Source organism: Trachurus japonicus, chromosome 12, assembly GCF_045865225.1.
Source record: "Trachurus japonicus isolate A0001 chromosome 12, Traja_1.0".
NCBI lineage: Eukaryota > Metazoa > Chordata > Actinopteri > Carangiformes > Carangidae > Trachurus > Trachurus japonicus.
Window position 1 is genome coordinate 5207928 of NC_140918.1, and position 18517 is coordinate 5226444.

Below are 18517 nucleotides of genomic sequence, written 5' to 3' on the forward strand. Positions count from 1 at the left end.
AGCAATACAGTACGTTTTCTCAAAAAGATCTCCACTTCAGCAGCACCTACAGACACCAAACCTTCCAGTTCGATCCCTTTCTATATTCTGAAGGTTTTCACAGAGGGGATTGTTGATATATCATTCACAGCCTGATTTATACAACATAGGGCTGTTGACAGTATTTCCTCATTTACAGAGTGATAAAAAGAGAAATCCAAAACCCTCCTCTGTAAAAACTTCTGACTCTAATATGTCAACAAAATAAAACAAGAATTTTAAAAGTAGCTTCATCCATTGTTCAGATTTCTGTTCTAGAAATGTATGCAAATTAGCGCATATTTAATTAGATATTGCCCCATTTACATATTTAAACATAAAATGTGACAAAACCTGTAATACAAAACAATAATTGTCTTAATATAGGTGATAAAACTGTGAAGTTTCATGATGATATCTGTTAGTTTAGATTTTTACCCTTAATTATCACCTTAATTATCAGTGAGCAGATCGTTAACTACTCCTGAATCACACAATGAAAAAGCTTTATCGACAAATTCCCCTGGAGACAACGCAGCCTATTGGTCGTGTGTCTCATGCTTATCAGTCACAGCAACCAGGTGCATTATGGGAAACATAGGAGAGACATAGTCGACGCTGGTGTCGTCACCTGCTCAGCGTCTTGGACCTGATCCAGTCTGATTCACCTGGATGGAAAGTGTGCACACACACACACACACACACACACACACACACAGGGCCGTTGCTAGGAATTCTGGGTCCCCTGAAAGAACACTAAAGTGGGCCCCTTCCCCCTGACTTTTCCACTTTTTTACGTACGTATTATCATTTTTTATTTAGCCTATACTTTGTCTATGGATGTTCTCATTCATCCAGGTCTTCGTTCTTTTCTGGGCGAATTGAATCGTAGGCAACTGGACTTGTATTTGTCTGGGAAGACGTTTCGCCTCTTATCCAATGGGCTTCATCAGTTCGTACGCAATGCAACGCGATGCAAAAAAAAAAAATAGCCTACTTTGTTTTGATGCTTCATTACTCAGCATTACTATAAGTATTAGTCAGGGTCTTATGCAGAACTAGAGAATGCATTTCCTGAAGGAAATACAAGTGAATGCTGAATGCTGAAAGCAGAATAATTCAGTCATACAGAGATTAGACTACTGGGTTTTTGGGGGCCCTACTGGGTGCTGGGCCCCCATACAACGGCCCTGCACACACACACACACACACACTGTCGTGGAAATTCTTAGCCGTTTGCTGTTGGTGAATAATGAAATAGAGACTTCGCCGGCGGACATGATTTTATTTCCTTGCAAGGAAAGGTCAGTTCGACCCAAGTGGGTGATGGTAAAGAAAAGACAAAGACAATGGAAAAACCTAAACATTTATAGCTGAGGGAAGGTCCACTTCTGGGGTGTGTTTGTGTCCTTAGGCCAGTCCCTTCCCTGATTGTGTTTTCACACCTTCACCTTTGAAGGTATCATCACCGGTCTCCCGAGGTATGGAGTTAAGAGATACAATTTAAAATACAAAGGGGTTTGAGTGTGAATTAGGAAGTGGGAAGTTGGGCATCACAGATGGTTAAGTGTAAAGGAACTTGAATTTACAATTGCAGAAGGAAGTCTGGGAATAGGGTGTAGGAACATCTCAAGTGATTAAAACAAAGGAATATTAAGATTGACCATTACAACACACACAGACACACACACACACACACACACAAAGTCACAAACAAACAAACATGGCCGACAGTTCCCCTCTTTATCATCATCATCATCATCATCATCATCACCTGCGTCGCTGCTCAGGAACAGAAGTGAAACTAGAAACTCAGCAGGTTGTTTTCCCTCCTGCGTCTGAACAGCTGCTTTTAACAATCACATCATCAAACTCTGTGTGATGATGATGTCGTGTCGTGTGCCGGGTGTTTCGATGACATCATACCTGTGACATCACGTCCGAGCGTTTGTTGACTTCTGTTATCAGCTCTTTCTTTTTTTATAACAGCCCCTAATCGATAAACGGATCAGCTCCTCCTGATGACTGATGAGTTGAAGCTGCTTCGCTGGACAATCAATAAGGGGGGCGATGACATCACTAAGCTGTCATCAACGGACAGGAAGTGGGGGGCTGTGTGTGTGTGTGGGTGGGATTTCGGGGGGGGGATTGGGATTGGGGGGTCCATATGTTTCTCCAGATTATGAAGCTGAAACTTTGTGGATTAATCAACAGAATAGTGTGTGTGTTGTTGGTTTGCTGTGTGTTTATTAGTCAGTTATTAGCTATCTATCAGTTATGTATTATTATTGTTATTTAATTGTGTGTTGGTGTGTAGTATCAGAGTGTAGTGTGTATCTGTGTATCAGTTTGTGCACCAAGGTTATTATAATTTTGAATTTTTCATTATTAGCTTTTTGTTTTAGTGAGTTCAACAAGTGATGAATCAGTTTTAGTTTCATTTTTATTGTTGAGGAATTGACTAGTTTTTATTTAGTTTTAGTTTTTCAGGTTTTAGGAGAAAGCCTCTGTCAGACGTCTGTAGATGAACTTGTTCCCTTTTAGTTGCATCCATCCCATAATGTTCCCATCAGTCCTCATCAGGTTCCATTCACTTTTATCTACCTGTGGGTCGTACTCCAAGTCGTCCCATATATTGAGCTGTGGCGTTTTCTTCCTGCAGCTTTAGACAACGACAAGAAAACTACAATTAAGCTGCTGTTTTCTTTTAGTTTCAGTTAGTTTTACTTTTGTTTATTCTAGTTTTTATTTAGTTCTCGATTTTTTGTTTTTTATTTGAGTTTACTAAATTATATTTTCTATTTCTATTGTTTACAGGGTTCCCGCGGGGTCTTAAAAAGTCTTAAAAGCATTGAATTTATGAATTTGAAAATAATACCTTAAAAAGACTTGGAAAAGTCTTGAATTTTGATTTCTGGGTCTTAAAAGTTGTGCTGTATTAAACTTCTCCATATTGCATTTTTCGTCAAAAGTTTAATTTGTCAACCACGATTATTTTTGATCAATGTTCTTCTTGTTGACTTATGGATAGTGGAATAAGTCTTGTACTGTGGAGCTTATATGGTATTATTATACAGTGAGATTTTGATATCATGATGCCTTATGATACTGCAATAAATATCATGGGCTTGTTATTGAGGTGTTGTAATACTGTGAGATATTGTTACATCCCTAGTAGAGCACAAAGAGAAGAAAAATAGTGGGATGATACAGTTAATTTACAGTAAACGCTCTGAAATTTGAGGATTTCACTTTTCTTTGCTGGTAGGGCAATGAAATACAGTAGGTATTACATTTATATAAATGGTCTTAAAAAGGTCTTAAAAAGACTTGAATTTAACCTGAAGGAACCTGTAGGAACCCTGGTTTAGTTTTAGTTATAAAAACCCTGGTGTGTGTATGAGTGTGTATCAGGAAGCGGAGCCACTGAACTGAAATCTGTTCACCTGCTGTGCGACAGTTAATCCTTGTGTGTGTGTGTGTGTGTGTTGTGTTGGGTGGGGGTCCCATCTGGTTCATGTCTCGGAGCTGAGTCATAGATTCAACTGAGTCTGTGACCAGGAAAGGTTGTGTGTGTGTGTGATGTACAGGTATGTGTGTATAATAATTCACCTGTTACGTGTGTGTGTGTGGTGTGTGTCTATCTGTGTGTGTGTGTGTGTGTGTGTGTGTGTGTGTGCAGCTGTCTGCCACTGTCCTGTATGTGGGTCAAAGTTCCTCGACAGGTGCAGCTGTGACTTCCTGTTGGACACACCCAGAGTTCACCTGAGGCTGATGATGTCACTGTCACAGTGGGCGGAGCCTCAGGGACTCACCTGTGTGTGTGTCTGTGTGTGTGTGTGTGTGTGTGTGTCTGTGTGTGTGTGTGTGTGTGTGTGTGTAATGTGAGACAGGTGTTGATGTCGCTCTGACAACGGCCTCCTGAGGAACAACTTGTGCTCAGCTGTTGCCGTGGCCACGCCCCCTCTCATTGTTTCATTGCTTCCTGACTGACCGACCAATCACAGCACAGATGCAGGACTTCCCCGTTTCGTGTCTCATTAAAGCCCCTCCCCCACCCAAACACATGGAGAGGAGGGGGTCCAGAGGGGGGGAGGGTGTGTGTGTGTGTGTGTCCTCATTCCCGCCTGTGTGTCCTGCTGAGACTCTCCATGGCAACCTGATGCTGCTCAGCCATTGGCCGGTTTGTGACGCTGTCCCAGATAAACACACTGGTGGGGGGTCATGCGTGAGGCGTGAGGCGTGGGGGGGGGTCATGCGGGGGGTTTGTGGGGGTCGGGACCACAGGACTGGCCTGAGGACGGCTCGTTGTCTCATGTTCATGTTCTTCCTCTCAACTCAACACAAGTTTTCAGCTTTAGTTTGAAAGTCAAACAAACAGGAAGTGTCTCTGTTTGTCCCATGAGAAGCTGCTCTAATGATATGAAATGGTATCACTTCCTGTCTCTAAAGTAGGCGTGGTCACCCGTCCCCCCCAACTTGTGTTGTGAACGTGTGTGTGGATTTATAAAAGTTTGTTAATCGGTAGTTGTTGTTGTTTTTAGAAAAAAAGTCCAAATTGTCTGATTTCAGCTTCTTAAATGTGAATATTTCTGGTTTCTTTGTTCCTTTATGATGATAAACGGAGTCTCTCTTTGGTTTGTGGACAAAACAAGACATTTGAGGACGACGTCGTGTGGTTTGGGAATAACGGATTGACATTTTATAAAGGGATAGTTAAACATTTTGGCAAATTTGCCCATTGCCATAATCCCTATAGTCATAGCAGTAGGTTTGTTACCTTTAATTGTCGGTGCAAGCTGTTTTTAGAACGGCGGAGCAGAGCCGTGAGCTGCTCAGAGCTACGCTACGGAGGCTGATGGGATTTCTTGGTTTCCCTTCATAAAACTCATCAAATACACAATCCAACAACTCCAAAACGCTCTGGTGGACAAGTTGTGACCTGCACATTCACCACGCTATGAGATAATAACACAACGTTACCAGACAGAGTTGTTTTAGAAGGAAATACAGAGACTGCTTGATGAAAAACTGTCCCTGAAGGCAACGTGCATCAGCGGTTTTGCATGAATTTCCCTCTAAAACAACTCTGTCTGGTAACGTTGTGTTATTATCTCATAGCGTGGTGAATGTGCAGGTCACAACTTGTCCACCAGAGCATTGTGGAGTTGTTGGATTGTGTACTTGATGAGTTTGATGAGGGAAACCAAGAAATCCCATAATGAGCCTCCGTAGCGTAGCTCTGAGCAGCTCGCGGCTCTGCTCCGCCGTTCTAAAAACAGCTTGCACCGACAATTAAAGGTAACGAACCTACTGCTATGACTATAGGGATTATGGCAATGGGCCAATTTACCAAAATGTTGAACTATCCCTTTAACAATTTATTGACCAAACAAGTAATCGATCAATCTTTTAAATAATCAACCGATTAATCGATAATAAAATAATCGTTAGTTGCAGCCCTAGTTAAGTTACTATGGGGCGAGTGGATCGACCACTTGACTCTGTGACCTCTGACCTGATGAAGCTTCACCCTCCTCATCCTCAGTGTCTCTCCGTGTCCCGACGTCATCGTTAGGTTTTTTTTTTCTTCTCCAGGTGTGTGTGAGTCTTCATGTAAATGAGCGTCTGGTTTGACTGAGGTAGATTTGCATGGGAGCTGCTGAAGGCGATGATGTAATGCAGCTGCTCCTCAGGTAAATCACCTGCTGCTTCCTCCCTCACCCGTCTGTCTGTCTGTTGGAAGGAGGAAGTGAGTCCTCGTCAGCTTCCTCCTGTTGTGGTGTGTGTGTGTTATGTAACAGTGGTCTGTGTGTATCTGCTGTCAGTCTGTGTTTGTTGTCATGGTTACAGCCACACAGACACGTCAGTCTCTCGTGTTATTGTGTTGAAATGAGTCCAGGTGTGGTTCCTGTTCTGACTCTGGCTCTGATTGGTCCATTTATCAAACACATCGAGAACCAGCTCCTGTCAGAACCTGCGATCAACTTTAAATAGCCTATTCCAGTGGTTCTCAAACTTTTTTTTTTACATGAAGGACCCCTAAACTGACACATATTAGACCACGGACCCCCCCATTGGATACAATTTTAAAACAAACACCAGAAATACACATGTTTGTTCTGAGACTGCTGCTTTTTTTAGTCAATTTACATTCAAATTACTGCCAATGGCATGATTTTTGGGAGAAAAAAAAATCAAGAAATTATGGGGAAAAAATGTGGTAAAATTTTGAGAAAAGGTTGGGGACCTCCTTGAACCCGCTCAAGGACCCCTGGGGGTCCCCGGACCCCACTTTGAGAACCACTGGTACTGTATTGTATTCTACTGTCATAAGGACTGTAACAAAATAGAATAAAATAAAGGAAACAACAATTCATTTAAAGTTAAAAATTAAAAACAAAAGAAAAAAGAACAAATGACAAGGCATTACAGAGAGTCCGAATTATGTACAACAATTTTTTGTTGTTTGTCAAGACTATTCTTTAGTTTCAGTTTGAATCTAAACGCTTGTTCACGCCTGTTTGGTGAGCAGCGGTGAAACGGGTCCTCTCTTATCTTTCCGAGTGTTGTTTAGGCTCTTCACCGTTATTGCGGGACATGAAAAATTCATATCATAACAAAAATAAAGATTTTATTCGGTATGAAAAGGTATACCGTTCAGCCCTAGTTTTTGGTGTAGACGCTGATGTTCTCAGTGTAGAACCAGATGTTCTTGGTGTAGAGCGTGGTGAAGGACGCTCTGCTCCGGCCTCTGTGTGGAGCTCAGGACTGAGCAGAAAGTCGTTAATCTCCAGCAGCAGATAAAACCTGTAATTAGCTCTAATTACTGTGAAGACAGAACGTGAACGTGAGCAGGAAAACCGTTCTTGTCTCCGAGGAGCAGAGATCAATGTTCTCTGAAAGCTGCAGCTGAGATCAGAGTCTGAGGGAATGAATATGTTACTACACTGCAAAAACTCAAAATCTTACCAAGAATATTTGTCTTATTTCTAGTCAAAATGTCTCATTTCTAGTCAAAACTAATCTCATTCTACTTAAAATAAGACTCATCACATTAAAAGTAGCTTGTTTTTAGACACTTTTTACTTCTTTCAAGCAGATTTTCACTTGGAATAAGTAGAAAAATCTGACAGTGGATCAAGTTTTTCTTTCTTATTACAAGCACAAAAAACTTGCTTTCACTGGCAGATTTTTTTTTACTTATTTCACGTGAAAATTAGTTTGAAACGAGTGAAAATGATCTAAAAACAAGTTGATTTTTAGGTGATGAGTCTTATTTTAAGTGGAAAGAGATTAGTTTTGACCAGAAATGAGACATTTTGACAAGAAATAAAACAAATATTCTTGGAAAGATTTTGAGTTTTTGCAGTGTATGTAAATGTTCATTATTAATCATGATGAATATGAATGTTGAATGTTATGTGAGTATTGAATGTGTATTATTGAACGTTCAGCTCGATGAATAAATGTGATCAGGGTGAAATCAGCAGGTTTTGATCCACTGTTTCCTCCTGAAAGGTCACAGAGGTCTATCTCTGGTTCCTCAGACGGATCTGGATTAAATTATTCTCTCAATGTGACCGTGAAACCCGGAAACTGTTTCTGTCTCTTCTTCCTCTGACGTCTGACCCTGTCGTCTGTGTTTCAGTACACTCGGGTCTGGATCCCCGACCCAGAGGAGGTGTGGAAAGCAGCAGAGATCACCAGGGACTACACGGAGGGAGAGTCTGTTCTCCACCTGAAGCTCGAGGATGAGACGGTACGTACCAGGCTCTCCAGCTGTTCTCTCGTTACAGATGTTCTAGAGACGCAGGTGATTCTCCCTGACAGGTGAGTGTCGACGATTCACTTCCTGTTTGCTCCACGTTAAAAGAATCTGACGGTGTCTGTGGAAACAAACTTCAATGTGAAGAGATTGAACATCAACACATTGGGCTGTGTACTCTGTATACTCTGTACTCTGTGTATCTTCCTCTGTAGCTGGGACACAAGTCCTCCTTCAGTTTGACTCCTTTGATAAAACACGTTATATTACGCATAATACGTTATATTTTCACAAGTAAGTGGCTACAACCCAACACACCAACACTAGAAGACTGAACTGTTCATGAAATCTATATTATGTAGAAACTGAAATTCGCTTTAAAACCAAATAACTGAGAAATTTAAGAAATGGTGGTCGAAATGGATCAGATATATAAGATCAAAGAGATCTGAACGGCTTTGAGTATGAACCTGTTCATCTACATTTTACAAATTATAAGTCCTGATAAATCAAAACAGTCAAGAGGGAGGGGCCAAAATCTCGTCAAACTTGGACGTCCTCATGGTCAGTTAGTGATATTATTGCAATTTATCCTAAAGGAAACTTCGCTCTCTAGCGAGGAATAAGAAACAACAGAGGCCTTTGTCTAACCAAAGGGAACAACCAGTTAATAATAAACAATGATCATCAAAATAAAGATGGAGTCTTACTTTTCAGCAGAGTAGGGTGCAGCTTCTCTCAACCACAAAGGTCTCAAGAGTCTGGACCCCCACTGTCCCAATGACTGAACCTCAATACAAGATAGTTACAGGTAAACAAACAGTTTAAAGTACATAAATATGTCTAGAAAGACGGTCCAAAGTGACTGCAGACTAGGGCTGTCAATCTTCCACCCAAATCAGGTTCAAATTTCTAACCCATCTTATGTTTAATATTCAAATAATATTCGAATTTTTAATGTGTTTTTTTTCTTAGCTCTTTATTGGGGTGGGTGGGGGGGTGACGGTGGCTATGACGGCGACGACACAGCAGAACGATCCTGCATAGGAGCTGTCCATGGTTACTTAACCAAAAGTCTCTTGAAGTGTCAAACAAAGAGAACTATGGACTGGGGAAGTTTGAATAGCAAAATACAGAAGTTATCTTGATGTGAACCATATGTTGCGGTGTAAATTCGGTGGAAACCCGGCTTTACAGGCGGGGGCGGGTGGTGCAACAGATCACAGTTGATCCGTGATCGGCACAAGTGGTCTGCGGATCGATCTTAAAAAAAAAAAAAAGGTGTGCGTGTAGTGTGGGGACACATACGCGCACCATGGCGGCCGAATGAACGGGCAATTTAAAAAACTGCTTGTATATTTGAAGCTGCAGCTTTACCTTGTGCACAACAACAACAAAATTATTTGTTTCCCCATACAGCAGCCATCTTGGAAAATGGCCTCATGTTATAGTATTGATTGATTGATTGATTGATTGATTGATTGATTGACTGTATGGTGTGGTCCTCTCAGCCTCTGGAATACGCCGTTGGTCCGAAGAGTAACCCTCTACCGTTCCTCCGTAACCCCGACATCCTGGTGGGCGAGAACGACCTCACCGCCCTCAGTTACCTGCACGAACCGGCCGTCCTGCACAACCTCCGAGTCCGCTTCCTGGAGTCCAACCACATCTACACCTACTGCGGTCAGTCCTCGCCTCGACAGACCGACTGTTGTTCTACCTCTGATGAAGAAAGAATGTTCCACTTAAAGAAACTCCTGTCCTTTAATGTTGAAAGGAGAATGCTTCAAATGTTCTACTGTGCCTTTATAGACCGAATCGCCTTGTTGTTTACATTCTACTTCCAGGTAGAAAACCAGCATGTAATTTGAATGAGATCAATAGTAACGAACGAGAGTTTAGCTAGCCTATATATATCACATTTTTCCACGCCCTATCACCGTTTAGAAAAATCTGAAATGATTGAAGAAACATCACTATTTCTGTGTGTGTGTTTTGTGTTGCTATGTGTTGTATTTATTCAGTTTGGGGGAATCACAGTGTCTAGAAAGCATCAGTGGCTCAGCTGACAGGGACAGCTAACGGTAGCTAAGCTAACGGCGGTCGCTAAGCTAACACTAGGACGTCAGCTGTTAAAACCCTCCCGTTGTCGGGCACGACATGAAACTACTCCAGTTAGCTCAGTCATGTTGTAACTCAGATATCCGCTGGAGAAAATATTTGTTCATGGACCATTTATTGAGTCACTGAGTTATTAAAGTTAAACAGGTAGCTAGCGGTTAGCCCTGCTAATCTCTGATAACCATGACTAATTACAAAAATGTGCACACGTAAATAGTAATGTTTGTCCAATCATTGGTTTTATTCATTAGAGTCACATGACGTCACTGTGTTTCTGCGCCGCCATATTTGTGTCCGAATCAGGGCAATCTGGAAACAGCACCAGAACAAGTGGAGTAGTAGGAGGAAATCAGCAAGAGACTGAAAATTGACGTTATTTGAAAGATGCCAGGATTATATTGTGCTGTTGACTGTGATAGCAGTCACCAAAGAAACCCCGGACTGCAGTTTTATTCCATCCCAAAAGACGTAAAGTTATAGGCGGAATAGTTGACTGCAGGCAGTCTATCAGTGGCAGCATGGGCTGTGACAAGTCTCACAAAAAGAGGGGATTCACTTTTTTTTTAATAACATGGATATATTGAATTCTGCATTTTGATTACTTTCTTATTAATTACTCACTGATTCTGCATTTAGGGTCTTTTATTTCTGTATAACAGACCGTTGCTAAGTAAAACGGGCCGTTGCTTTATCCGTGTTTCATTTTTACCAGCTTCAGACTAATTGTGATGTTAGAAAAATGACTTGTAGCTCGTTAGAGGGAGAGTGGAGGCTCTCTGCCTCCCTCACCGCTGCTGGAACCAAACCTGCGATCAGAGCGGACAGAGCGGAGGGCCAGCGCAGTGTCACAGCTGTGACCAGCTGTCTGTGCCACCGCGAGTCCGTGACACAAACGTGTCCCGTATCGTAATCTCTTATGACAGACAGGACGACATAAATGCGCACATCGTAACATTTACATGATAATTCATCAATCTACTGATTGATTATCAAAAGCTCGTTGAAAACAACTACACACGAGTCGACCGAGAGGAGGGTGAGGAGCAAACAGCGGAGAAGTGACCGGACTAAGGACTTTGATCAACATTACGTCTCAAATTAATTAATTAATTCATAAACTGTGTAATAAGTGGGATAATATAGGGTTTGTCTGTTGTTATAGAGATAAACCCAGACAGGATGTATGAAACCCTGTCATTTTGTCAAGAAACTGTCATTTCCATCCTGTGGTTTGCATGCTGTCATATGAGGAGACCTGTCAAATCGGACACAAATATGGCGGCGGTCCCTTCGACGTGACGTCACTGCAACCCATGAATACAAACATCAAATTAGTCTAAACGGCAATATAGTGACATGAAAAATTAGATATAAATAGCGAAACTCTCGTCCGTCACTATTGTTCGAATGCTGGTTTTCCCGGAAGTAGTTGTAAACAACAAGGCGATTCGTCCTATTGAAAGCATCCTTTCTTTTTGTATTACCTGCTGGTTTGGCAATGCCACAGAGGCACAGAGGGTTAGAGAAATTATAACCATATCTAGTAAATTGCTGCGCATCACTCTGCCATGTATGGAAGGCATCTACATACAGAGATAGGATAGAGAAAAAGGCAAGGAATATTATAGGTGACCGAAGGCACCCCCTTGCCCACTCATTTAACCCTCCTCCATCCGGGCGACGATATCGCCCCCCTCTGTTTACTAAAAACAGGGCAAAATTTTCTTTTGTGCCCCAGGCCATTAAATCCCTTAATAATAATAATCGATAGTCACTGTTAGTGTTGGTCAGCTCATAGCCTGCTCAGCTGGTCTGACCAGGTTAAGGCTGAGATAAACATAAAAAGTGTGACTCACTGATGATGAGTGTTAATCTATGTGTGAAAGTTGTGCTGTGCTGTTTTTATCTGTGTTGTTTTTTTTTAGATGAAATGTCAAGAGTGTGATCTGCTGCAACTCAATTTCCCTACGGGGACAAATAAAAACTACTACTACTACTACTGATCCAGATCAATTGGGATCCAGATCCAGACAACGGTTGAGATCCCGATAATGTTCAGTCCCGTGGTTCTGCGTGTTGAGGTTCTGTGTGGTGTTCTCCAGGGATCGTGCTGGTGGCCATCAACCCGTACGAGCAGCTGCAGATCTATGGAGAGGAGGTCATCAACGCCTACAGCGGACAGAACATGGGCGACATGGACCCGCACATCTTCGCTGTGGCGGAGGAGGCGTACAAGCAGATGGCGAGGTGAGACCACAACCTGCGGGTGGGACGTGAGTTAAAGGAGAATTCCGGCCATTTTTTACCCCTAAATCGTTGTCCTGATGGTCATCTAGTGTTGATGCAGGCAAACCGGAGTTACACCATGGCTAGACGGCGCTAGCGATAGCGACAACGCTAACCTATGGGGGCAATTCTTTCAACCACAACAAACACTCAAAAAACCATCCATACGAGACACCACTGAACTCATATAGTGTGCAGTGTAAACAGTATAAACTTTGTGTTTTTGCATTTAGTCCCTCACCTCAGATAGCCGAACTCTGAAACATCCTGGAAAGACATTACTATCCCATCACAGAGCGCCTGCTCTCCCCGCCACAGAAACAAACACTTTTTCCTTGTTGTGATGATTTCTTTACAAAAATAAACGGTCGAGCAGTGCAGTGTAATGTCCAAAATATCTCTGACCGTTTATTTTTGTAAAGAAATCATCACAACAAGGAATAAGTGTTAGTTTCTGTGGCGGGGAGAGCAGGCGCTCTGTGATGGGATAGTAATGTCTTTCCAGGATGTTTCAGAGTTCGGCTATCTGAGGTGAGTGACTAAATGCAAAAACACAAAGTTTATACTGTTTATACTGTACACTATATGAGTTCAGTGTTGTCTCGTATGGATTGGAGTCATGTACCATAGATATTTGATTGTTTTTTGAGTGTTTGTTGTGGTTGAAAGAATTGCCCCTGTGAGTTAGCGTTGTCGCTATCCCTAGCGCCGGGTAGCCATGGTGTAACTCCGGTTTGCCTGCATCAATTTTAGTCGCGTTTTTTGCTCAACCCAACACTGGGAGACCATCAAGAAAACGAATTAGGGGTCAAAAATTACCAGAATTCTCCTTTAACGGTTGTGTGCTGGTTCTGCAGAGACGAGAGGAACCAGTCCATCATCGTCAGCGGAGAATCGGGAGCGGGAAAGACGGTTTCCGCCAAGTACGCCATGCGCTTCTTCGCCACAGTGGGAGGCTCGGCCAACGACACCAACGTGGAGGAGAAGGTCCTGGCCTCCAGCCCCATCATGGAGGTGAGTGTCGGCCGCCAACCTGTAGAGTAGAGCAGTGGTTCTCAACTGGTGGGTCGGGACCCAAAAGTGGGTCGCGGACCCGTTTTGGATGGGTCGCGGACAGCTGGTCAAAAAAGTAAATAATATTTAATGCACATCTGATGTTGGACATGTCTTTTATTTTGAAAAATAACACATGCAGTTGAAATGGTCTTCCTCAGTTTCTTATTAATGTGGCCTGAATGCAGTGACTCTTGTTTTGTTTTGTGGGTCTTTATTTTGTGCAATTTGATATTTATTCACTTTTGTGAACATGCTCTGAATGCAGAGATACATTAGAAGACAAATATATCATTTTGTTGTTCTCCATTTTGTGCAGTTTGATATTTTTGAATTCACTTCCGTACATGCAGTTGTCATGGTAACTCCTCAGTTTCATTCATGTGCTCTGAAATGCACTTTGCTCAATAAAGAGCAAAATTAGTTTTTAAAGGCTTTAAAAAAAAATCTTGGTTTGAATTCTAAAAAAGTGGGTCGCGACTGAATGACCATGGGAAAATGTGGAGCCCAGAGTGAGACTAGTTGAGAACCCCTGGAGTAGAGGAAGAACGAAGCCCCGCCCCCACCGCCGCCGCCGCCGCTAACTGTCCTTCCTGTCGCTGTCCAGGCGATCGGAAACGCAAAAACCACTCGGAACGACAACAGCAGTCGCTTTGGGAAGTACATCCAGATCGGCTTCAGCAGAGGATACCACATCATCGGAGCCAACATGAGGACATACCTGCTGGAGAAGTCCAGGGTCGTCTTCCAGGTCCGTGTGTGTGTGCAGCGTGGTGTCGTTGTTGTTGTCGTTGCTGTTGTTGTGTGAGACACATTTTCATTGTGTTTGTTCACAGGCTGAAGACGAGAGGAATTATCACATCTTCTATCAGCTGTGTGCTTCAGCCAGTTTACCAGAGCTGTCGGACCTCAGCCTCAGTGAGTAACCACGGCTCCTCCCGCCTCCTGCTGGGAGGAACGGTGGCGGTGGTGGTTCCTGGTCGACCCCCTGTTGTCTTGTGACTCACCTGTTGCTGTGGTAACAGGTGTTCTCTGTTGTCTGTTGTGCAGCCAGCGCAGAAGACTTCACCTATACGTCGTTAGGAGAGAACATCTTCATCGAGGGAGTGAACGACGCCGAGGACTTCAAGAAGACCAGGGAGGCCTTCGCTCTGCTGGGTAAGAACCAACCCCAGACCTGAACCAGGTCCGAGGTCTGACCCGGTCTGACCTGGTCTTACCCGGTCTTACCTCACTGCAAAAACTCAAAATCTTACCAAGAATATTTGTCTTATTTCTAGTCAAAATGTCATAGTCAAAACTAATTAAATTATACTCAAAATAAGACTCGTCGCATAAAAAGTAGCTTGTTTTTAGACACTGTTAGGGCCACTATGGATGGAATTAATGGTCGCCGAGAGACTAAGCGAGGGAAGTGTTTTTTACTTGTCGGACGCGCTTCAACAATAAAAACTAAGCTCCAGAGGTGTCGTTTTACAAAAGTTTATTAAACTAAAATCATATCAGTGAAACAACCCCACATAAGCCTAAAAAACATCCAAAAACAGTGTAAATTGGCGGGCAGCAAAAAGTAAGACCTTCCCCCCTCACCCTCTCAGTTCATTCATCCACAGGTGAGGAACAGCTGATTTTACTATGCTTGGTGACGTGCATCCCACCTGACTCCTCCCTGGATGTGACACACCCACACACACACCAAACACTACCTGGCATCTACAGACACTTTTTACTTATTTCAAGCATATTTTCACCTGAAATAAGTAGAAAAATCTGCTAGTCGAGCAAGTTTTTCTTATTGCAAGCACAGAAAACTTGCTTTCACTGGCAGATTTTTGTACTTATTTCAAGTGAAAATGATGATCTAAAAACAAGTTAATTTTTAGGTGATGAGTCTTATTAAGTGGAAGGAGATGAGTTTTGACTAGAAATGAGACATTGTGACAAGAAATAAGACAAATATTCTTGGAAAGATTTTGAGTTTTTGCAGTGCTTGTCTCACCCGGTCTGGATCTTTGTGTCCTCAGGGATCAAGGAGAGCAGTCAGAGCAGCATCTTCAGGGTCATGGCCTCCATCCTCCACCTGGGGAACGTGGAGATCTGCTCCGAGCGAGACGGGGAGTCCTCTCGCATCTCGGTAGGTCATCGCCTCGGTAACGGTGGTTTGTGTCCGCGCTGCCGCCAGTTGTTCCAACAAGTGTGTGTGTGTTTCTCTGTGTGTGTGTGTGTGTGTTGCAGAGGGACGACCCCCACCTGCAGCACTTCTGCCGGCTGCTAGGTCTGGAGCTGCAGCAGATGGAGCACTGGCTCTGCCACAGGAAGCTGGTCACCGCCTCCGAGACCTACGTCAAGACCATGTCCAGCAAGATGGCCGCCAACGCCCGCCACGCGCTCGCCAAGCACATCTACGCCCGCATGTTCGACTGGATCGTGGAGCACATCAACAAGTCGCTGCGCACGTCCTCCAAGCAGCACTCCTTCATCGGCGTCCTGGACATCTACGGGTACCGGACCATGATCCTCTGCTTCACCTGCTCACCCCTCCCCCTCACCCCCCTCATCCCCCCTCATCCTCACAGCTTCTCTGTTTCTGTGTGTGTGCATGTGCAGGTTTGAGACGTTCGAGGTGAACAGCTTCGAGCAGTTCTGCATCAACTACGCCAACGAGAAGCTTCAGCAGCAGTTCAACTCTGTGAGTCTCCTACATCACCTGTGTCTCACCTAGGGATGGGTACCTTTCTCATTTGAATCGATACGGTACCGATACTCAACGGTACCTGTTTTTGGTACTTTTTGTGCCTATGTGTGGTAATTAAAGTTATTTTGTCGATAAAAATAGTCAAAATTCAGAATTTTTAATATTTATTTATCAACAACATCACAACTCCTCAGCCTTTAAGAGTATTTCATGTTTTAGGGATGGTCAATTATTTTTTAATAATCAAATATTTCTCCACACTTGGCTCAGTGCGCTTGGTTACGCACACACTTTGGTGACGTTTTGCCAGCGGAACGTATATTTACATATAGTGTGCAAGCGTGTATTAAGTGGTCAAGCGTGTGGGGGGAGATTTAAAAGCAATCGGGACAAACGTGACAAGTGCAGCCTGTGCCGTTGCGCACACTAGCACAACTACGACACACACACACACACACACACACACAGCACAGCAACAACAGTTTTAATAAACGGTGCTGCTGGATCACAGTCTCATCTACTCCTAAAGTATCTCTATGCGCAAGATTCAGATCATAAATGTAAGCCCAACTCCGTGAGTAAATAAAACAAACAAGAAAAACGAAAAAATAAAAACATGAACAGAGCATGATGAATATAAAATATGACATTAAAAAGTCATACTTATGAGATAGAAAGTTAATTTCATTTTATTGAGATTAATTCAATCGTATTTCCTAAACGTGGCTTGTGGCTCCCGGTGACGGCGGACTTCACCGTGGTGCATTGTGGGATTTATACTTGGCCAAATACCGCTCGGATGCGGTCTTACCTTCAGTGTGGGTAAAGTGCAAATCAAGCGCGCTGCACTTTCAGTCGTTGGAGAAATGGGACACACTGAGCACTGACACTAAGCCCATGAACGCGCACGCCAAGTGGCCAAGTGTGTAAGTGTGATCGAGTGTGCATATTGGGACAGGCCCTCTGTATCCACTCTCGCTGACGCACGCGACGTGAAGGTGCGTTCAGGTACCGAAATCTGGTACCGTTTGACTTCACGTGAATCGGTACTCGGTACTTTGGTGGGAATTCGGTCGGTACCAGAAAAAGTACGGAAAAAGTACGGAATTCGGTACTTCCATCCCTAGTCTCACCTGTCTCTCTCCCACCTGCGTCTTTCTCTCCCCCCTGTGTCCCCCCTGCAGCACGTCTTCAAGCTGGAGCAGGAGGAGTACATGAAGGAGCAGATTCCCTGGACTCTGATTGATTTCTCCGACAACCAGCCGTGCATCGACCTGATCGAGGCTCGGCTCGGAGTCCTGGACCTGCTGGACGAGGAGTGTAAGGTGAGACAGCTCCTCCTCCCGAACCGGGTCCTGGACCGAGTCCTCTGGTCTCTGATCTGATCCTGGGTCTGTTGTTGTGGTCTCAGGTGCCGAAGGGGACGGATCAGAACTGGGCTCAGAAACTCTACAAGCAGCACTCGAGCAGCGCACACTTCCAGAAACCTCGCATGTCCAACGTCTCCTTCATCATCATTCACTTCGCTGACCAGGTGAGCAGAAGCCCACGCCCCCTCCGCCCCACCACCTGGACCTGGACCTGGACCTGGACCAGGACCTGGACCAGGACCAGGACCGGGTCCCTGATGGTTCTGAATCCGGTCCAGATCTCTGGTTCTGTATCCGTCTGACTGTTCTCTGACGGATCTACAGGTGGAGTATCAGTGTGACGGCTTCCTGGAGAAGAACCGAGACACCGTCTACGAGGAGCAGATCAACATCCTGAAGGCCAGCGAGGTAAGACCTGGACCTAGACTTAGACCAGGACCTAGACCTAGACCAGGACCTAGACCTAGACCTGGACCTAGACCTAGACCTGGACCTAGACCTAGACCTAGACCTAGACCTAGACCTGGACCAGGACCTGGACCTAGACCTAGACCAGGACCACTAGTTTGATTATTTGCTCAGCACCAGGCAGTATAATTGTTACATAGTAGCTACGGACTGTGGTGTCGTCCACGTTCACACATGCAAACGAACCCAAATTGGTCTGAATGGACGTTTCGTCATCTTCCGGTAGAAATAAGCGCCAGTTTGGACTTTCACACTGCCCTACAACGGAAGAAAGGGGTAACTCCTCAGAGTGCATGAGTTTAAAGTATTTTTGTTGGCCAGTCAACTGTATTGAACTTAGGATTCTGAAAATTGGTCAAATCCTTGCTTTTGCGAGTAGTAGTTTAGCTGTGCAAAAATATTTAACTCAAACTTAACATTTTACCCTTATTTCAGAGTTACCTCTGTCTGTTTGTGCATTGAGGCAAAATATAAGCTAGCCATACAATGCAAGAAAGGGGAAACTCCCATTGGTTCTAAAATGATAGCAGCCTGTTGTACAGTAGGGCCTGTTGAACATTCTATACACAGAGAGAAAACGGTAACTCTAGTTACTGTGTTCTCTTGTTGTTTCACTGCAGTTTTTGGGAGTTACTGTGAAAACCACCCACAAATATATCCCAAATAAGATCACGTTGAGTCAAGATATTTATCCACATGATGTAGCAGACCTTTAATGTCCCAAAAATGACAAAATCT

General features: G+C 43.7%; 1 protein-coding gene across 4 annotated transcripts in view; it reads left to right on the forward strand.

The window, feature by feature from the left end:
• The window catches only part of myo5b (myosin VB), a 60972-nt gene that overhangs the window by 4683 nt on the left and 37772 nt on the right, over window positions 1–18517 (forward strand). For all 4 annotated transcript variants that reach the window (XM_085792675.1, XM_085792678.1, XM_085792677.1 and 1 more), the window contains exons 2-14: window positions 7670–7780; window positions 9298–9469; window positions 12010–12154; window positions 13051–13207; window positions 13854–13997; window positions 14083–14164; window positions 14297–14404; window positions 15271–15380; window positions 15482–15747; window positions 15854–15935; window positions 17126–17266; window positions 17353–17475; window positions 17636–17719. In XM_085792675.1, coding sequence (XP_085648801.1) covers window positions 7670–7780; window positions 9298–9469; window positions 12010–12154; window positions 13051–13207; window positions 13854–13997; window positions 14083–14164; window positions 14297–14404; window positions 15271–15380; window positions 15482–15747; window positions 15854–15935; window positions 17126–17266; window positions 17353–17475; window positions 17636–17719 — 1725 coding nt within the window. The remainder of the gene's footprint in view (window positions 1–7669; window positions 7781–9297; window positions 9470–12009; window positions 12155–13050; window positions 13208–13853; window positions 13998–14082; window positions 14165–14296; window positions 14405–15270; window positions 15381–15481; window positions 15748–15853; window positions 15936–17125; window positions 17267–17352; window positions 17476–17635; window positions 17720–18517) is intronic.